This window comes from Emys orbicularis, chromosome 11, assembly GCF_028017835.1.
Source record: "Emys orbicularis isolate rEmyOrb1 chromosome 11, rEmyOrb1.hap1, whole genome shotgun sequence".
Lineage (NCBI taxonomy): Eukaryota > Metazoa > Chordata > Testudines > Emydidae > Emys > Emys orbicularis.
The window spans coordinates 38,386,227-38,408,397 of record NC_088693.1 but is presented as its reverse complement, the minus strand read 5'-3'; the positions used below and the strand labels follow the sequence as shown (position 1 = coordinate 38,408,397).

The following is a 22,171-nucleotide window of genomic DNA, read 5'->3' as shown; positions in this document are numbered from 1 at the left end:
CCCAAACAAAAAGTGAGAACTCTGTTATTCTCCGACACTCCCTAAGTGCCTTTTCAATACAGGAATAAAGGAATGACCACATGTCTCAAACTTGAATCTTTAGTATCATAGAGCATTATTTTACTTCTAGAGCACTAGGGCAAACGCCTTCTACATATGTTTTGTATGGGGATTTGAAAGCGGACTAGCAAAATATCCTAACAAGTCAATCAGCTTGTGGCAGTCACTAAACAATAAGTATTAATAGCCACATTCAAATTATTAAATGTTTCACTTGAAAACCAAGTAGTCCATAGAAGTGCAAAATCTTTTGTTTTTTAGTCCTCTTAGCAATGTGACAAAACCTTGAGCATGGTTCCCTCCAGTGGTTAATTAATACAAATTAGTCTTTTTACATATACTTCCTGTGGACATATAAGGAGTAATTTTGTAAAGATGATTTGTAAACCTTTATGACAAACAATAACTGGTGAATTTATTTTGAAAATGAAATTATACAAAAGTATTGTCACAGCGTTTATATTATATGAAGTGAATTTTAATAAATACAGGTTTGTATACAGATTTATATTAAATGTGAGTGATGGGTTGTATTAAATACATTGCTGAAGAGGTAATCTGTACTGATAATTGCTTATCTATTGCAACAGACAAATAATATTCAGATTGTGTTAGACATTGTACACACAGACACAACCATGTGAACGCATAGCACTGGGAAGATTGCCGACTACTTCCCATTTATTAAGCTCAGGATCATATTTCTCAATACTTTGCAGATATGTTCCTTTTGAATAGGAATATCCTCCTGTTACATAGATGCATCCATTCATGACAACTGCACCACATTCCATCCTTCTTTCCATCGTATGCGCCATCTGCCTCCATTCATTTTGTTCTAGGTCATAGCAGTCAGTGATTGCGGTTTGTCCACCCACAAGATAGAGCTTGTTTTGTACGGCAATGGAACACAATCCATATTCTTCAGAAAGAAAGGGAAAATAGTTTAATTTAGAATAATAAAACAAACAAGCAGTACTATCTAGTTCAGGGGTCGGCCACGTTTGGCACGCGGCTCGCCAGGGTAAGCACCCTAGCGGGCCGGGCCAGTTTATTTACCTGCTGACGCGGCAGGTTCGGCCGATCGTGGCCCCCACTGGCCGCGGTTCGCCGTCCCGGGCCAATGGGGGCGGCGGGAAGCCGCGGCCAGAACATCCCTCGGCCCGCGCCGCTTCCCACCGCCCCCATTGGCCCGGGACGGCGAACCGCAGCCAGTGGGGGCCGCGATCGGCCGAACCTGCCGCGTCAGCAGGTAAATAAACTGGCCCGGCCCGCTAGGGTGCTTACCCTGGCGAGCCGCGTGCCAAACGTTGCTGACCCCTGATCTAGTTGGTGAAACTGAAGCTACATATGATAGACTCTGTGTCACAATTTCAGAGTAACTGCATCTGTATTCCCACTCTGTGGTCCACACCCTCGCCCCCTGACAGCCCCCCGGGACTCCCACCCCCTATCCAACCGCCCTCTGCCCACCCCCTCCCAGGACCCCCTGCCCCTAACTGCCCCCCAGGATCCCACCCTCTTATCCAACCCCCCCTGCTCCCTATCCCCTGATTGCCCTCCCGACCCCTATCCACATCCCTGCGCCCTGACAGGCCCCCGGGACTCCCACTCCTAACCCTCCCTGTTCCCCATCCCCTGACCGCCCCCCCAGAACCTCCACCCCATCCAACCGCCCCCTCCTCCCTGACTGCCCCCCAGAACCCCCCACTCCCTTACCTAACGCCCCCGCTCCCCGCCCCCTTACCAGCAGCAGGAGCTCGCAGCCACGACACCCGGCCAGAGCCAGCTGCGCTCCCCACGCTGCCCAGCGGGAGCGGCAGGCCAGAGCGCGGCCCCGCGCAGCGGTGTAGCTGCGGGGGAGGGGGGCAGTGGGGAAGGGGCCGGGGACTAGGCTCCCCAGCCAGGAGCTCAGGGGACGGGCAGGACGGTCCCGCGGGCCGGATGTGGCCCACGGGCCATAGTTTGCCCACATCTGCCCTACAAGCCTGTCTGCCTATGGGCCAGCCCCTGTATATTGCCTCTTCTCCAAAGGCTGTGAACAGTGCATTGTCAGCAGTTACAAGTTACCACACAACTTTCTCAGCAAAGTACATTTATTCTTAAGATAAAAAAGCATTACGGAGAAAGCATAAAAATAATAAAAGCTCCTACACACTTCAGAAATCACCCATCCTCCACATTGGGAGTCTGGTAGGCCAACGTCCCTTTTAACACTTCAGCAAGGGTTGGGTCTTTCTTTGGACAGAAGGTCCTGTCCATTTGCTGAATCAAAAGGAAGCCCCCCAATTCAGTTCAAGCTCTACCAAAAGCCCTTTCTTTATTTTGTAGTCTCTGGAAAGCCCAGCCTGAAGCAGTATATGCATAGGGACTGGCACTTCTATGGAGCTGTTTGCAAACAGGAACTGTTAGTAATCATCCCCCACTGTTTTCAGTTCCTGCAGGAGCTGTACTAACCCTCCCTCAATGGAGCTGCAAACAATCTCTGGCCCACAATGATACATAAAACATTCATAAACTTAATACACTATGGTCCAAAAAAAATACTGCATTTGGTTACAATATCAGTCACACTGGGGTCTTTTTTCAAAAGTCCATTGAAGTCAATGGGAAATTCTCCATTGACTTAAATTGGTTTTGGATCAGATCTGGTTCTGAAAAACCTCAACAACTTCTGCTGTGTCTGGTCTCAGGAAGACTAAGGGCATCGTAGAAGCAACATACATTATAACCAGTGGTTAAAGAGGGTCTTTTAAAAAAATTATGTAGCTGAACATAGGAAGTAGAGAGGGAAATCTACTCTATCTCTGTCCAGGAAGGATTGTTCCCTTCAATTTTCTTGTCCTTTATCCAATCTAGATTAGATTGCCCTATATGTTGAGGCTTCCACCACTTCTGTGGCAGACTATTCCACAGTCAAAAAATCAATATAACTGTCAAGAATTTCTCATTATTAATTTCATTCCATTCCATTACAGGGAGGCAGTATGTCCTAGTGGACAGAGCACAAGACAAGGCTGGGACTCAGGATACCTAGACCCTATTCCAAGCTCAGCTACTGACCTACTGGGTGATCTTGGACAACTCACTTCACCTCTCTGTGGTTCAGTTCCCCCCTCTGTAAAATGGGGATAATCATACTGACCTCCTTTATGAAATGCTTTGAGATCTACTGATGAAAGGCGCTACGTAAGAGCTAGGTGTTATTACTTCTCATTCTATTCAAATGCATCATCCTCTTCCTTATTAGGGTTTACACCTTCCATATATTGTGTCCTGTTCCTGAGTCAAAATCTTCTTACCTTTTTTGTCAATCTCCATTTCCCTAGTGTTGCAGTCTGTCTTTATGCAGACACAAGACAATGTTGGTTGCATTGTGCATGATCTCTGCAACCAACAGAGCTAGAATTAAACTTTATTTTTTAAAATTAATATGTAGATTCTGAAGCAAAATCTGCTTGAGACTTTCTATTCTGCCAGCCAGCAATCCATGTAAACCACCTTTGTCAAATGCCCAAAAGGGGATGGAGTTTCTAGGAAAATAGTGTACTGTATTGATAATATAGCCCTTCCTTAGTAATATATAAAATAGCAATATATTAATTATATGCTTAATACACTTCTGAAATGAATTAAGGCCTGATCTACAATAGAAAATTAAGTCAACATAACTACCTAGCTCAGAGATGTGAAAAATCCACACCCCTGAGGAGCATAGTTAAGTTGATGTAAGTCCCTGTGTAGACAGTGCTAGGTCAATGGAAGAATTCTTCCATCAACCTTGCTACTACCTCTTAGGGAGGGGGATTACCTACACCAGGGGTCGGCAACGTTTGGCACGCGGCTCGCCAGGGTAAGCACCCTAGCGGGCCGGGCCAGTTTATTTACCTGCTGACGCAGCAGGTTCAGCCGATCGCGGCCCCCACTGGCCGCGGTTCGCCATCCCGGGCCAATGGGGGCGGCGGGAAGCCGCGGCCAGCACATCCCTCGCCCGCACCGCTTCCCGCCGCCCCCATTGGCCCGGGACGGCGAACCGCGGCCAGTGGGGGCCGCGATCGGCTGAACCTGCCGCGTCAGCAGGTAAATAAACTGGCCCGGCCCGCTAGGGTGGTTACCCTGGCTAGCCGCATGCCAAACGTTGCCGACCCCTGACCTACGCTGACGAGAGAGCCCCTCCTGTCGGCGTAGATAGTGTCTACACTGAAGTGAGACAGCGATGCAGCTGCGCAGTTGTAGCATTTTAAGTGTTGACAAGGCCTAAGTCTTTGTCTACACTGGAACCTGAACGACAAAACTTTTGTCGTTCAGTTGTGTGACCCCCCCCCCCCTCGAAATGACAAACGTTTTGCCGACGAAAAGTGCCGGTGTGAACAGTGCTTTATTGGCAGGAGAGCTCTCCTGCCTGCAAAGCTACCGCCACTCGTTGGGGGTGGAAGTTTTTTGTCAGCGGGAGAGCTCTCTCATAAAACTCCACTCCAGCAAAGATGTGTATAACATGAGTACACAGCTGTCATCATGAAGTACATGCTGGAAAGGTTGAAAATGAAAACATGACCAGGAGCACCTTCTCCAACAATGGGGTTTTATAGTAATTAACAACCAAGTTATACTGCTACTGAATGTATGCATTAGGGATTGCTAAAACAATAATTTATCTTCTATACTGTCTTTAATGCTAATGCCCTATTAAACTTCACAGTCATAAAAATGCAGATGCACACAAATAAGAAAACAAAAATAAAAATAAGAACAATGAAATAACACTTCACCTACATTTCAGTACACTCAGGACACTTATTTTTAAATATTTTTAAAAGTTCTGTAAAGCAAATCTTTAAAACATGAAACTCGTATGTTCCCCTCCCAAACTGTACATAGAAAACAATTCAAAATGTGCATTAAAAAATGATTTTGGTCATACATTTAGAATGTTTTCTCTGAATATAACTCTTATTTTGCCTTTCTATAATATTTTTAGGGAGACAAGATAGATGAGGTAATACTTTTTTATTGGATTGGCTTCTGTTGGTGGAAGGTACAAGCTTTCGAGCTACACAGAGCTCTTTTTCAGGTTTGGGGAAGGAAGCAAAGATACTACTTTACCTACCTTGTCTCGCTCATTTCCTGAGACCAGCACAGCTACAACAACACAGCAAACAACTTTATAATATTTTAACACTTTTCATACTACATTAACATTAAACATTTATTTGCTGGCTTACTGATCAAATATTTTGCTAGCTATTAACCAGCACAGCTACAACAACACAGCAAACAACTTTATAATATTTTAACACTTTTCATACTACATTAACATTAAACATTTATTTGCTGGCTTACTGATCAAATATTTTGCTAGCTATTAACCTTACAGCGATTTAGAATGCATTGCACCACTTGAAGCTTATTCTCTTTACAAAAGAACATTGTGACGGGTTGGATCACAGAAACCCCCTTGGGAGCTGCCAACTGATGTGCCAAGACTATTTCTATTCCTGTTTTCCCTGCCAGCTCAGGACTCCAGCACCCTGTCTTGCTGAGCCAGACACTCCCGTCTGCTCCAACACAGACCCAGGGTCTGAATTACTTGCCCCAAAGCCGCAGGTTTACCTGAAAACAGTTCACAGAAGTGTGCTTGTCTTTAGCACTCAGATGCCCAACTCCCAATGGGGTCTAAACCCAAATAAATCCGTTTTACCCTGTATAAAGCTTATGCAGGGTAAACTCATAAATTGTTCGCCCTCTATAACACTGATAGAGAGATATGCACAGTTGTTTGCTCCCCCAGGTATTAATACATACTCTGAGTTAATTAATAGGTAAAAAGTGATTTTATTAAATACAGAAAGTAGGATTTAAGTGGTTCCAAGTAGTAACAGACAGAACAAAGTAAAAGAAAATGCACAAATCTATGTCTAATCAAACTAAATACAGATAATCTCACCCTTAGAGATGCTTCAGTAAGTTTTTTCCTCAGACTGGACACCTTCCAGGCCTGGGCACAATTCTTTCCCCTGGTACAGCTCTTGTTCCAGCTTAGGTGATAGCTAGGGGATTCTTCATGATGGCTCTCTCCCCACCTTTGTTCTGTTCCACCCCTTTATATATCTTTTGCATAAGGCAGGAACCCTTTGTCCCTCTGGGTTTTCACCCCCCCTCACTGGAAAAGCACCAGGTTAAAGATGGATTCCAGTTCAGGTGACATGATCACATGTCACTGTAAGACTTCATTGCCCACTTGTCAGCACACACATATACAGGAAGACTCACAGCTAAAACACAGCCATCTGCAGACAATGGTCCTGGTTAATGGGAGTCATCAAGATTCCAAATCACCATTAATGGCCCACACTTTGCATAATTACAATAGGCCCTCAGAGTTATATTTTATATTTCTAGTTTTAGATACAAGAGTGGTACATTTATACAAATAGGATGATCACACTCAGTAGATTATAAGCTTTATAATGATACCTTACAAGAGACCTTTTGCATGAAGCATATCCCAGTTACATTATATTCACTTATTATCATATTTTTATAAAACCATATAGACTGCAACGTCACAAACATTATCTAAAGCAATGACAAAGATCATTAAAACTTCCAACTAGAAGTAACCAAAGTCAAATTCTATATTCCGTAGGGAAGTGTTTCTGTTTACCTGGATGTGGACTTGTAGTGACTATTCTCCATTCATTGCTACCTGAATGGTAGCTCTGAATTTTGTCATAGGTGCAGCTTCCCCTGTAACCATAGTGGCCTCCAATTACATAGATGACTTCACACAGGACACAGGCTGTGGCATTTCCAACACCTATTTATAGTATAAAATTCACAGCACACCTTCAGATTCTGCAGAATACTCACTGCCACTTCCATCAATAATACAAAGTTGAAGTTATTTATTAATTAATATTTTAGTATAAAATTATTCTTCCAGGTATGTAAATGAATGTGTAATAAAAGCACCAGAGAGAACTCTTATGACACCTTATCTTGTCAATATAAGGCAAAGTAAACTAAAACAATAAAGCTTCTTACAAATTTTATTGCATATTAATCAATATCAATCCATCTTTTCAGACCACACAAAAGCCATGTGTAACCTTTATATTTTAGGTACCTCGTTTTGCAGTACTTAAAGTAACACTGACAAAGTGGGTGAGGTAATATCTTTTATTGGACCAACTTCTGTTGGTGAGCGAGACAAACTTTCAAGCTACACAGAGCTCTTCTTCAGGCCTGGCAAAGATATCACAGCTTGTCTCTCTCACCAACTGAAGTTGGTCCAATAAAAGATATTACCTCACCCACCTTCTCTCTAATATCTTGGGATATTGCATACGGTTGTATGTATCCCAAGATATTAGAGAGAAGGTGGGTGAGGTAATATCTTTTATTGGACCAACTTCAGTTGGTGAGAGAGACAAGCTGTGATATCTTTGCCAGGCCTGAAGAAGAGCTCTGTGTAGCTTGAAAGTTTGTCTCGCTCACCAACAGAAGTTAGGATATTTCCATCCTAACCTTGACAGTGCTTCTGTAATGTATGCAACAACACTGCATACATTACAGAAGCACTGTCAAGGTTAGGATGGAAATTTAACTTATTTTAAAATTATTTTAATTTCATAGAGAATTTTAAATACTGTTTTAAAATAATCATTTCTTTACCAAGAAAATCTTCAATGGGAATTGAGGTTACTCAACAACTTACAGAATCATTTCTACTGTTTTAATCCTCTGAGTGATGTCATTAATGATGCTGTTGTACAAGCAAGGAAGTAAACAAATTGGAGCCATGTCAACTTTATCTCCATTAAAAAAATAGTAAAAAAAATGAATGCTTGCCAAATTAATATGGACAAAAATCAGCAAGGAAATTATATGTTTTTAAGCTTCTAAAACACAAGAGAGAAAACACCTATACAAAACAGAAAAAATAGTTTATAGTATAATTCTAATATTCTACTCCTTTATAAATTAGCAATAAATTAGATCAAGAAGAATAATGGTTTATAGTAAAAGGTATGGACATCTAAGTAACGGCTGCATGAGCAGTATGAATTTTACTGATTTTTAACATTGTCATTCTCCATTTTCTAGGTGTTTTGTATTTTAGACTGCTTATAAAAGAGAGAATATGTAATTAAAAAAAAAACATTATGCAGTGATTTAATTCAGATTTTTTTTACTTGCATTATCTTTGATAACAAGATAATACAGTTTACTCTTTGCAATAGTTCAAATTCAAAATTTAAAAATAACTAAGCAAATCAAATGTTTTTCAATCTGTAGAATAAATTGCTGGCACTTTTCATGTTCCCACCAAGGATCTAATTAAAAGCCCTGGACTGATAATGCACAGAGATGTGATAAAATTACATGAACAGAAGTTATGAATGATGGAAATGTGGCTATAAAGAAATGGATCACAATTGTAAACATTGTGATACCTGGAATTTGTTATTCTGATCAGAAGTTTTTATCAGATAGAACTTAACTGCTGTTTGGATACAAAGTAATTACCATCCATTGGAGCTAAAGTTAAATGATATTTTCATTAGAGTACAATCTGAATCAAAATATTATGATAATTTTATTGGAACTCAGCTTCTGGTTCCACAAGTCACTTTCTGAAGGTCCATTCAGCACCAGAAGGGCTGAAATTGTACAGTGACTTTTCTATACCTTATACAGAAATTTTGCTCACAAGAAGGTAACATTAAACTGAACATACTACCTGTAAATTTACATTAGTGTTGTTGGATACAGTACTGTACAGAGTTCAGATATTTGGATGTTTCAAGTGGTTTGGCTAATAAAGACCTGAACCGAAACCCATTAAAGTTAATGGGAAAACTCCCATTTACTTCAATGGGCTTGGTACTTCTATGGAGCTGTTTGCCCTAAATGTGGCTGTAGAGTTTACAAGTGGCAAGTGAAAAAGGACAGACATTGAGGCAACCATAGGCAAGGTTACATACCTTTGATCATGTTTGCAATGGGAACCCATTTCTTTTTTAAAGGATCATAGAATTCTGCTTCTTGTGCTGGAGCCCCTTTTCTGTAGCCCCCCAAAGCATAGACACAGCCGCCCAAGGTAACTGCACAATGATAGTACCTTGCATTAAGCATGGGGCAGCCTTCTGTCCATTGGTCAGTTTCGCTGTTATATATCCACACAATATCAAGGGCTTCTATGTTGTCAGTTCTATAGCCCCCGGTTACATAAATGTTGGGTCCCAAACTAGTGACCCCATAGCTCTCCCTTGTGTGATCAGGCATGTCCGTTCCCTGTATCCAAGCATTAGTTAAAGGATCCCACACATGGACTTCTGATAAAGGATGCCAGTAATATCCTCCAATCACATACATAGCTGCTGTGGGCCTTTTGGAAATGTCTTTTGGGTTGGTGTTTAATGCATTGTATATCAGAGACCTTATCTTGTTTTCATTAAGCTGGTATTTCTTTCGTAAGCTTAAGGCTGATCTTAAATATATTTCATTTAAATCTATTTTGAGGCAGTTCAGCAGATCAAAAATGCATTCAATTCTTTTCTCCACATCATATGCTATCCATTTAACTACAGGTTCTATGGCTGCCTCTTCTTTCCAAACATTGAGATTCTCTCTGGAGAGAATAAACAGGAGTTTCTCACAGCTGATATCCAGAAATTCTTCCTGCCTCCACACTTCTTCAAATCTTGATAACAATATCCTCCTAGATTCTTTCTCTAGCTCTGAACAAAGGTGATACTCTGCGAAGGAGTGCATCCCTATGCAGTTGACAGTATCTACATGCCTTACCAGAAACTGCTCGCAGGCTTTCTTTACTGACACAAACTGGAGTAGATCCGCAGCTTGGAGGAGACTTTGAACATTTCTCTCTGTTATTTGGATTTGTGATGTGTATGCATAATTCACAAGAGCCTCCAATATAGTGTGGCTGAGCCCAGGAAGTTTGATCTGATTTTTAGATTTTTCTTTCATGTCAGCTGTGAACATTGCCTTAAAATAATTGCTACAAGCAGCTAAAACAGCTTTGTGGCAAAGGAAGATCACACCAGACGCACACTGAAGAGTAATGTCAGTAAATAAGCCATCCCGGTAAAATGTTCTGAAAGCCTGCAGGAAGTCCACAGGGTGAGAAAGATCGTTGTAAATATAGGTGTAGTCCTCTTCTCCGATCAGAGCCATCGCTGGAATAAAGTCAAACAAAAGGGGGCAGTTTTCAGTTATGCAAATTGCCTTGGGTAATCAGCGCTGAATGTGTTAATTGTCCGTGTACATTGTATCAACGCTGCAGTCTCAAAGGCAAAATATTTCCCAGTCACTAAGCAAAATCACACGCATTTTCAAATAAAGTTTTATTCATGGCTTTATACATATTCAACCACATCCAGAGGGATAGTAAACTCGATGCATATGGATGAGTCTCCTTTCCTCCTTCTAATAACGGGTCCGTGACAGACTTTGCTGTATTGTACTATTGAAAATATTTGACTTCGTACTGCCACAATGCGCACAGAAAAACAGATCTCTCACAACGCAAATATGGCACGTGAAGAGATACCTGAAACCCATATAGCTTAACATTTTAAATCTATCTCCATGTGGAGTCCAAGCTGCCTAGAGACCAAATGTCCAACTCCAGCGCATTGTAGGAGAGCTGCTGCTGCCTATGTCAGTACTAAAATGACGCGGGAAGCGCCAATGGAGAGTATCGCACAGCCCTCGGGTGGAGTGGAGTGGAGTGGAGTGGCAACTGGGCGCGCGGGGAACTCAAAGGGGACGTGGAGCCTTGCAGCACTGGGTGCCAGCTCCTTGTGGCTCAGCCCACTAGCACAAAGGGGCTCCCGTTGCAGGCAGCCTCAGACACACCACGGGCTCAGCCTGAAGCCCCGACACGACAGCTGGGCTGGGCTTGTCCTGCTCCGTGTTGGAGGAGCACGGCGGGGAAGCCCGCGCTGCTGCTGCGCACCCTGGATCGGCAGCGCCTGTCCATCCCCACGGCCAGCCTGCTGGAGCCCCTCGGCGACAGAGCCAGGAGAACGCAGGGGAATCCCGCGAGGACCCTCGGCTATCGGCCCTGCGGCAGCGGGGAGGGGGCCAGCAAAGCCCACCAGCAGCCACGCGCCGCTGGGGTGGCGCTGTCGGCTCGCAGCGCGGGCGGGGTAACGCCTCGCGCCCCAGCAGCGCTGCCCGCCCAGCGCGCGGGCCGAGACCGCCGCGCTACTTACCGCTCTGTCTGAGGCGGCCGCCGAGGCTGGGCTGGGGCCGAACTCAGGCGGCGGGCAGCGGCCCCTTTACCATATTCGGGAGAGAGGCTGCCGCCGCGGCCTGCCCACGGGAGGCGGCTGATGAGCTGAGGGGCAGCTCCCGCCCCGTGTCGGTGTCGCAGCTGTCTCCTCTCCCCCCACCCCTCCGCCGCTCCCAGCCCGGCAGCGCCTTCTCCTCAAGGTCACCGCGCCCCCGCGAGACACCAGCGCCCCGCTCCTACAGCTGCGGCTTCGCCTGGCGCGGGGGGGCAGTAGCCGGACTGTGGGGTAGGGCTCCTGCCGGGGCAGGACCTGGGGCCGCTGCAGCTTTCCCAGGCGAGCAGCTCAGTGACACGCAATCAGGCACAGTCCCGCACAGTGGCCCACGCAGCGAGCATCCCCCCAGCACCTGCCAGGGCCCGCATCAGCCTCTCCTGCAACGCGCCCAGACGCTGCTCAGCCGAACACCGCAAACAGCGAAGGCTACAGACGCAGCAAGGTTAATTGCTCCAGGTGACTTGTAACCTGCTCCGGTGGGATCCTCTCCTCACGTGTCGAGGCACTCTGAGGGCTTGGCCTGGGCATGCGGAGAGCTCCCCACGTCATGGCCCTCAACCTCCCACTGCCCGTGTGGGACAGAGTGTGACAGACTCACACGAGGAACACAGCAAATGATCCATGCAGGAAACCGAAGTAGATACGGAGTTCCCTTTCTGTAGGTGTAAATGACTCTTCTCAACATGTCTAGGTGTCATGTAGACATGTCACAACTAGAGCAGTCTACTATTCTCATCATGTTGATTCTTTTTTCCTCGTGTAAATAATTATCAGCACTAGTAATCCTAAATATGGCTGGAACATAAGTAATTCTGGGTTTATAATGAATGCTGTCTATCAAAACCAGGAGCCAAGGCTCCCTTGAAACTGGAAGGACTGGAGAAAAACATTCTCAGAGCAGGACAATTATTTATTTGCTAAGTGCCAGCAATGAGTTCAGTGCTGTAGAAAACACAAAATAAGAGAGTTGCTGTGTCATGGCTCCAAAGGACTGGTGCTAGTGTTGGGGTCCACTAGGCATAGCTACCAGGTAACTCGGGAGAGTGGAAGGCCAAAGTGTCGATGAAACTCTTTTGCTCTGGGCCTATCTGAACCCCCAAACTCCATCTTGTGAACTCTCACCTACTTCTGTGTTAACTGCTTACATGCTCTGAAGCAGAAATGTATTGGTCAGCGTTTCTAGCAGATGGCTGCAGTTTCACTCACACTAGCAGAAATAATACAGATAAGGAGCGAGGGAAAAGGAGGGGTAGTTAGTTTGCAGATGTCTAACTCAAGGTCGCAGAGACTGGGAAAGTTTTCTCACAAGCTTATGTAGAGTTTATTGTAACAGTTGTCTGAAAGGGAGGGGTAGGGGAAACAGACAGACAAAGAGATGTATGCAAACAGTTTGGAGTATAAAAGGTAAAAGTTGTTTGTATTTGTTGCACTGGATTTGAGACATGCTGGTCTCCTAGTGCCATTTCAGAGCTCTGAAATAAACTTGGCTTGCTTTCTCCTCTCGGTGTCTTTATTGGTGCCAAGCACACCGGGCCACGGACCATTGTTGTCCCCTCGAGCCCCTTAGGCGGGCAACAGTTTTGGCGTCCCTGGGTGGGCTCGAGGCTGAAATTTAGCCTTGCCCGGATCCCTCCTGGTGGCCGACGGATTACGACGACGACCGACGCCCAGAGCGCTCACCGGTGACTTCATTGGGGGCCTCGGCAGAGACGTGGTTTGCTCGACCCCGGAGGGCACAACGGTGCAACGCACACAGACAGTGGAGAAGCAGCTGCGGGCGACGGTGGGGAACCGGTCCCGTGGATAGGGCGACGGTGCAGAACCGGACCCTTGGATAAGGTAGGAACAGTCCAGTGGGGACTTTACCTGTTTTGACCTGGGGATGCCCAGAGTCTCCCTAGAATATGGGGCAGGGACAGAGTACAGCCGGCAGGGTACAGTGTACACCCTTAGAATGCATTCTGGTGAACTGGAAAGTGTTTGGATCTGATCAGTTGATTAAAAGTAAATTGAAAAGGTTCTGTACAGTTGATTGGCCTCAGTACCAGCTGGAGTGCCAAGAAAGGTGGCCACCGGAAGGATCACTTAATTACAACACGATCCTTCAGTTGCTTTTGTTTTGTCAGAGAACAGGTAAATGGAATGAACATCTCTATGCGTATACGTTTATGGTGTTAAGAAATAGGACTGATATTTTGCTCAAGTGCCATTTGACTCCGACAGACTCGGTAGTATGTGCTGCTAAACCCCAGAACCCTCCCACTGTTGTAATGCCAGAATCGGTGTCCCCTTCGGCTCCTCCACCCCCACAGGCTTCAGAGAGTACCCCCCCCCCCCGTGGGATTGTATCCGTTGATTACTGAGAGTGTGGTAGCCCGTCCAAGAACACAAGAACAGGCAGCACAGATAGTATCTGTATATTCGCATGTACCTTTTAACCCTGTACATTTGGCTGCTTTTAAGGCAGAGGCTGGAGAATTCTCAACGAATCCAAGCAAGTTCATTTCTATCTTTGAAGGTTGTCTAGCTAGCCATAAGCCTGACTGGGATGATTGTAATATACTTATGAGAACCCTGTTGTCTGAAGTGGAGCGGAATCAGGTTATAGCTAAGGCCAGGGAGGAGGCACAGAAAAGGCATGATGAGGATAGAGAAGGCAAGCCCTTGCCGGATGTCGCTGTTCCCCTAGGGGACCCCCAGTGGAATCCGAATGAGGAGGGGGATCTGAGGCTGCTTAACTCCTATAAGGAACTGCTTATGCATGGTCTCCGACACTCAGCTGTCAGGCATAACAATTGGGCTAAGCCTTATGAACTAATCCAGGACTCGAAAGAAAGTCCAGGGGCTTTCCTGCAGCGTATTCGGGATACCATCAGGCAAACTACTAGTGCAAACCCAGATGATCAGGCAACTGAGGCAAATATAAAGGGTATCTTCACCAGCCGTGCGGCCCCTGGTATTAAAAGGAAATTGCAGAAGAAGGAGGATTTAATGGGAATGTCTATGGCTCAGATTTTGGAGACTGCAAACAGGGCTTATAGCCTTAGAGAGGGAGAGAAGGAAAAAAGGCAAGTGAAAATGATGGTAGCGGCGGTGCAGGCTGGCGGCAAAGTAAGGCCACAGAAAGGTGGAAGGGGCCGGGGAAGGAGAGGCTGTGGATGTGGACGCCCTGGTCCCCAGGAAAGGCGCCTGGGTCGCAACCAGTGTGCCATATGCCGTAAGGAGGGACACTGGAAAAATGAATGCCCTGAAAGGGAAGGTACCCCTATGATGGCAGCGGAGGATCGAGATTAGGGGTGTCAGGGGAGACGGACCACCCTACCCCCGGAACCCCGAGTAAATGTGCGGGTGGGAGATGCGGATATAGACTTTTTAATAGACTCCGGAGCAGCAAGGACCGCTGTAAACAAACCCCTACAGTTGCCAGTGGCAGGCTCCCTCACAGTGGTGGGTGCCACAGGGAAAGGAACCAAGTGCCCAGTATATGCCCCAGCGGAATGTGCCTTGGGGAACAGAACTGTATCACACAAGCTGGTTTACCTCCCTGATTGTCCAACACCACTACTAGGACGGGACCTGCTTTGTCGCTTAGGTGCCACCCTGCACTTCACTCAAGATGATATAACCCTCACCTTACCCCCTGAGAATGCTTGGATAATGACCCTTGCAGTTGAACCCTCAGCTATGCAAGCCCCAGAGTGGAGTGAGTGGGAAAAGCAGGTTTTTCCTCTAGTCTGGGCATCAGGGGTCCAAGGGAAAGCAAACCGTCAAACCCCTGTGCATATTCAGCTCCTCCCAGGAAAAAGCCCAGTGCGGATCAAGCAATATTAAAAGGGAAGCCAGAGAGGGACAACAAGAGACTATAGAATGGTTCCTAGAGTGCGGTGTACTACGAGAATGCCAGTCAGCTTGGAACACCCCCATTCTGCCCATACAAAAGCCCAATGGCACATATCGGCTGGTCCAGGACCTCAGGGCAGTTAATGAGCGGGTTAAGACTCTGCACCCTCTGGTTCCAAATCCGTATACACTGTTGGCCTCTATAGGGGGGCAATATACCCATTTCTCAGTCCTAGATTTAAAAGATGCTTTCTTCACGATTCCAGTTGACACCCAGTCTCAGGAGATATTCTCCTTCGAATGGGAAGACAAACGAAGGGTTAAAAAGCAGCTTTGTTGGACCGTATTGGCTCAAGGATTTAAAAATTCCCCCACTCTGTTCGGCCAGGCTTTGGCCAGAGACTTGGAGGAGTGGGATAATTCAGACAGAGCCCTCCTGCTGCAATATGTAGATGACTTGTTAATTGCTGCTGTGGGTCTAATCCCTTGTCTCAGAGCTACTGTGAGTCTCCTAAACTTTATTGGACTGCGAGGATACAGGGTATCTCAAAGCAAAGCCCAAATTGCTCTTTCAGAGGTTCAATATCTGGGATTTCACATCAGGCAGGGAGAGAGACAGCTCTCAAATGAAAGAAAGGAGGCTATCTGCCAAGTTCCCATCCCCAGCAACCGTAAACGGCTTAGGGCATTCCTGGGCATGGCAGGTTTTTGCAGAATATGGATTCCAGAGTTTGGACTGTGGGCTAAACCTCTGTATGAATGTGTTAAGGGAGCGGAACATGACACCTTTCACTGGTCCCCAGAAGCAGACAGGGCATTTAAAATCTTGAAAAGGAAGCTAATGGAAGCTCCAGCCCTGGGCTTGCCCGATATATCTAAGCCGTTCCAACTGTATGTGCATGAACGAAAAGGGGTAGCTTTGGGAATGCTTACCCAGCTATTAGGTGCCTGGAAACGTCCTGTGGCATACTTTTCTAAACAACTGGATCAAGTTTCAAAGGGATGGCCAGCCTGTTTGAGGGCGGTCGCAGCTACTGCTCTAGTGCTTGGGGAAGCTGAGAAACTGACACTGGGAGGAACTGTGCAAGTGTATGTTCCCCATATGGTCCGAGCCTTGCTGGACACTAAGGGTGGTCTTTGGCTCACACAGGCTCGGGTTGCTCGGTACCAGGCGAAGCTGTTAGAGAATCCTGAAGTCACCCTGCAGATCTGTCCCTCCCTTAATCCAGCTACACTGCTACCAGAGACAGAAAAGCAGGAACATGACTGTCTAGAAATCATAGATGTTCAGTATTCTAGCCGCCCAGATCTAAAAGATCAGCCACTCCCAAATGCTGACTTGGAATGGTATACAGATGGAAGTAGTACTGTTGTGGATGGGCAAAGGAGGGCTGGTTATGCTATTGTGTCTCTTCGTGATACCGTGGAAGCTGAGAGTTTACCGGCAGGAACGTCTGCCCAGCTTGCTGAACTAGTGGCCCTGACTCGGGCACTTGAGCTGGCAAAAGACAAACGGGTTAATATTTTTACTGATTCAAAGTATGCTTTTGGGGTATTGCATGCTCACGCTGGATTGTGGAAGCAAAGGGGAATGCTAACAGCCCAAGGCTCTCCGGTCAAGCATGGGTCTCAAATTCTCCGGCTTTTAGAAGCAGTACAACTCCCCTCAGCAGTAGCAGTGGTGCATTGCAAAGCCCATCAAAGGGAAGATCAAGATGTAACCAAGGGCAATGCCAGAGCAGACAGGGAAGCTAAGCGAGCTGCTACCCTGAAATCACCAACTGAGGAAAATGCCCAAATGCATGCCCTCATCCCATCAGTGGGTGAGCTTGCAGCCCCTCAGTACTCCCAAGAGGACAGAAACCTGGCTGACAGTCTCGGTCTCCAGGAAAAGGAGGGATGGCTTTATTCCACAGAGGGAAAAATCCTCCTGCCCAAGGGCTTGATTCGACCAGTGTTGCAGGAACTGCATCAAACCACACACGAGGCAGAGAGGCTCTTACCCAGCTCATGAATAAATATTTTCTAACCTCTGGACTTAAACCCCTAGCATTACAGGTACAAGCTGAATGTTTAATCTGCCAAAAGAATAACCCTCGACCAGGAGTAGCAGTGCCACCAGCCACCCTGGAACCTACCCCAGGCCCAGGATTCGTGTGGCAAATAGACTTTACTGAGTTTCCCAGGACCCAAGGGTACAGGTACCTCCTCGTCTTAGTGGATCGATTCAGCGGATGGCCTGAAGCCTTCCCATGTCGCAACAACACTGCCAAGACAGTGGCTCTTAAGTTTGTCAAGGAAATCATTCCTCGCTTCGGCCTTCCCCAGTGGATGGAATCTGATAATGGAACACACTTCACATCTCAAATTGTTCAAAAGATATCAAGTGCTCTGCAAATCCCCTGGAAACTCCACACACCCTGGCGCCCACAAGCCAGTGGAGTAGTGGAACGCACAAATCAGACACTCAAGCGACACCTCTCAAAGGTCTGTCAGGAGGCCTCTCTTAAGTGGCCTGATGCCTTGCCCCTTGTGTTACTTCGCATTCGTGCTCTCCCTAAGGGTAGGATAGGGCTTAGTCCCTTCGAGATTATGTTTGGAAGAGCATGGCCTATGAATGGTACCCCAGTTCTGGCAGGGGAATGGGAAGTGGGGTGTGGTTTCTTGTCTCAGTATATGTGCTCTCTGTCTGCTGTTCTTTCTTCTCTTCACAGGTACACCAAAGATTCACAGCCTCTTCTGCTGGATACTCCGGTCCACTCCCTGCAGCCTGGTGACTCCGTTCTCGTGCGGACCTGGAAGGACGAGCCTCTCCAAGAGAAGTGGAAGGGACCCCACACCGTCCTGCTTGTCACCCATACAGCGGCAAAGGTCAAAGGACACAAGAACTGGATTCATCACTCTCGACTGAAAGCAGTGCCCATTCCTAAACAGTGGACTGTCCAGCCTGCGGAGAAGACTGCTAATGACGATTTGGGACTTAAGCTGTTATTCAAAAGACAGTAAGGGTCACTGGGAATGCATTGTGATCTCTCTGAACAGTCACAGCATACTCCCCGCGAGAGCATTGGTTTTATTTTCTGAGCATTGGTTTTATTTTCTCACAGAAGGCGGACCTGGCCTATGTATTTGGTCTCGTTATTTTTTGACTTGTTTAGTGTCAACTAAAGGCGACCTCTTAGGGAGACATGTACAATCTTGGGAAGCAAAGTGCCTCCTCTCTGACACTCAGCCAGCATTGTAAAACAGAAAAAAGAAAATAGAGAAAAGCAAATTACAGCATAGTCCATCCTGTTCAGCACAGAGCCCAAAGCTCTGTGCCTCACACCTATCTTTGTCCAGATTCAGGTGCATCCTGATGGCTTCCTACAGCCCACACTTAACTTCTACTCCCCAGTCCTTTGTTCCCGAGCTGGGGAGATGTGGCTCGGCCTCCGTGCTGAGAGGCGGGGAAGTCCATATCTCTTTGGGTCTCTGCTTACTAAATGTCCATGTCTGGGCAATTGGACTTACTATTGTTTTATCAAGAGCTCCACTGACATAGGACGTAAGACCCCAGACAGTGAGGTGCCATTCACACCTGTGTTTTAGCTTGCCCAGACAGCAAACAGTCCTCCCCTCAGGTAACACTGCAGCAAATAGGGGAAACTGAGGCACTCATAGGCTTCATAAAAATATTACAGAAATTCCTACTTCATCACGTGCTGCCCCTTGGAATTTACAGTGTGAAAGACAAACACACACAAAAACAGAAGGCATTGTGAAGCCTAAGGGATTGGATAACTTGGGAAGGGGAGAGATGTAAAATTTATTTTTTATTATTTTTGGTGCACTTCTTGTGGGTATCAGAGAAAAAGTGAATCTTAAAGAAGGGATTTAAATGGGGAGAGGATGCAGATGACACACAACTCTACTTATCCTTCAGCACATACACCACTACCACCAAGATGGCCCAGTGCTTGGACAAGCTCAGTTCATGGATGAAGAACAGCTGATTATAGCTGAACAGAAGCAAGACAGAGGTGATGCTGATTGTCAGAGGAAAGAACTGAGAGAACTTTTGCAGCCACAGTGGAGAGTCCTTTGATTGAAGTCTTATACCCACAATTGGTCAGTTCAGTCCACAGTTTAGAAGGGCTCGTAGATTCATTGCTGACACTAAGCTCTCACATAGCCCCATTTACAAGTAATGCTTTCTACCATCTCTGTCTGGGTACGAGACTCCACCCAATCCTGGCAGATAATGACCTGGCGTTGATTATATGTGTCTTTGACTTTGTCACCTTTCAGCTGGATTACAGCAATGCAACACCTAAGCGTGAAGCAATCAGCTCTTCATACCTGGTCATGAAGCCATCAGAGCTTAGGAAAGTCAAGCTAGTACAGAATGTTGCAGTGCATCTCCTCACCAACACAGGATACTGTGAGCACATCAGACCTGTCCTCTGCTCTCTACATTGGTTTTTGATAGAATATCAAGTCAAGTTCAAGATCTCAGTTCTTATCTTCAAGATGATCAATGTCTTGTGCACAGCAAAGCTCCATTCCTCAGGTGCAATAGAACTTTCTGTCTCAAGTGTAAAGCTTGTCTGTGCAGAGGACAGAGCTTTCTCAGGAGCCAGATCCAGACTGTGGAGTGAATTCCCACAGGAACTAAGGACCATCATAAACCCCACCACCTTGTGCTCTAAGAGCAAAATGCATTTTTGTCCTTTCCTTCTCTAACACATGGCACATGTACATATTTCATTAAAAAAAATCAAACCCCACCAAAACACTACGCTGCACATCAATTTCCTTCTTGGGGAGAGGATGAAAAAGAAAATTAACCACATGTGGCACATGTTAATCACATTGATTAATGCATAACTGGAAGGTGCTTGGATATTATGGTAATGAAGGCAGTACAAAAACCTATATAGAATAGATGCTGGATGCTTCAGTGGAAATCATAAAATCTTTTAACACACTTAATTGTGGATTAACAGGAGACCTGAAAGTCCCTATGCTATTTTTCCTGTCAAACACCTTTCACAAATGCTAAGTTAAGAGATTTAATATCAAAGAATGAGTACACTTCCTGATGTAGCTATAGTTCCTTCAGTGGGTAGCAATAACTATTTTGAATACTTATCCAACCTTGGATTTTTTAGTTGTAAAGTGCCAAGCTATAAAGCCACAGCAATGTTCAAAGATGGAGGACAAATGATCACATGGACAATGAAGTATCACTGCAGAATATCACATTCTATTCAAGATCTCAGTCCTTACTGTCAAGAGGGGAAATCCTGCCCTGTTGAAGTCAATGGCAAGACTCTCCTTGACTTCAGTGGGGCCAGGGTTTCACCCAAAGTGCTTAATGATCTGGGCCTGGAACACGTGACCAGTAAATAAACTAAATCTGCAAGATGAGGATCATTGTTGACAGCTCTGTTCCTGTGGCACAATGAAACTGTCTAAATGCCAAATAAATTCTAAATAAATAATAATACCCTGAGGGCAAAGCTAATTTCTACATGAGATGGCACTTTCCCAGGGTCTAGTCCAAGACTGTTTAACAAACCCTCCACAGGATCTAACAACCATCACAAACTTTGCAACTTTCCCTTTCCTAGTTCAACATGCACTTCAATGAGTTGGACTTTACTAATAAAAATAGAGCACAGTCAGGGCCGGTGCAAGGACATTTTGCGCCCTAGGCGAAACTTCCACCTTGCGCCCCCTTTCCTCCCCCGCCCCCACAACCTCCGAAAACTAGTAAACTTAGCATTATAAACAGCCTGTCAGAATGGGTAAGGGCTTTGTAATGTTTCTTTTTTACCTTTAAGGCGTTTCAGTTGTTTGCCATTGCCTCTGATGGTGTCCCATTCAAAGTCTTACTATTTTAATTTAATTTCTTTTACTAAATCTAGTGGTCTGCAACTACTCTAAAGGAGAGTAGCCAGCACTGACCTTTCCAAAGAGAATAAGAGCTTCTCCATATCACACTAGATTACGAAAGCCAAAGTAGACAAAAGGAATGCATGCAAAAATATTGTTCATTGCTTGCAAACTAAACTATGTAAAAGATTCACCTCAATTTTAACACTGAGTTTCAACTGTAAAATAGGCATGAAAAGTGCTGAAGGTCATGCCTGTAGAAATGTTAACAAAATGAAGGTGAAATGTGAACCATGGAAGTGAAAATGTATGGGCAGAGTCTTTCAGGTTTTATTGCTTGGGGAATTAAAGTTAATAAATCCAGTTAAATAATGCAAATTAAATAATGCAATTGTGTTTTGTTTAGCTCCCAGTTTAAATCTTATTTTTAGAATGAAGGTTTCCAGGGCTTATGTTTATATTTTTATGAGTTAACATATACTAGCAGTGACACTGGCAACGACTATTCGATCATGTTACTTTATTTAAGGCTTAAGAACATAAGAATGGCCATAGTGGGTCAGACCAAAGGTCCATCCAGCCCAGTATCCTGTCTACCAACAGTGGCCAATGCCAGGTGCCCCAGAGGGAGTGAACCTAACAGGTAATGATCAAGTGATCTCTCTCCTGCTGTCCATTACCACCCTCTGACAAACAGAGGCTAGGGACACCATTCCTTACCCATCCTGGCTAATAGCCATTAATGGACTTAACCTCCATGAATTTATCTAGTTCTCTTTTAAACCCTGTTATAGTTCTAGCCTTCACAACCTCCTCAGGCAAGGAGTTCCACAGGTTGGGACCTGTTCCAAACCCCTAATCATTTTAGTTGCCTTTCTCTGAACCTTTTCTAATGCTAGTATATCTTTTTTGAGATGAGGAGACCACATCTGTACACAGTATTCAAGATGTGGGAGTACCATGGATTTATATAAGGGCAATAAGATATTCTCTGTCTTATTCTCTATCCCTTTTTTAATGATTCCTAACATCCTGTTTGCTTTTTTGACTGCCGCTGCACACTGCGTGGACGT

At 45.4% G+C, this 22,171-nt stretch overlaps 1 protein-coding gene across 1 annotated transcript; it reads right to left on the bottom strand.

Annotated features, from left to right (window-relative positions):
* Positions 1–671: 671 nt before the first annotated feature.
* Positions 672–10,260, bottom strand: KLHL23 (kelch like family member 23). The gene is made up of 3 exons (XM_065413824.1): positions 9,048–10,260; positions 6,725–6,877; positions 672–982 (listed from the first exon to the last, which is right to left on the bottom strand). Exons 1-3 carry the CDS (start codon positions 10,258–10,260, stop codon positions 672–674), a joined length of 1,677 nt encoding a protein of 558 aa, XP_065269896.1.
* Positions 10,261–22,171: the final 11,911 nt, after the last annotated feature.

Bases quoted from the DNA above. Each gene is read 5' to 3' on its own strand.
- KLHL23 (XM_065413824.1), bottom strand. From the start codon at position 10,260: ATGGCTCTGATCGGAGAAGAGGACTACACCTATATTTACAACGATCTT. The intron at 6,878-9,047 runs GTATGTAACCTT...TACTATAAATAG, and splicing joins CATTGCAAACATGATCAAAG to GTGTTGGAAATGCCACAGCC. The intron at 983-6,724 runs GTAAACAGAAAC...TTCTTTCTGAAG, and splicing joins CACTACAAGTCCACATCCAG to AATATGGATTGTGTTCCATT.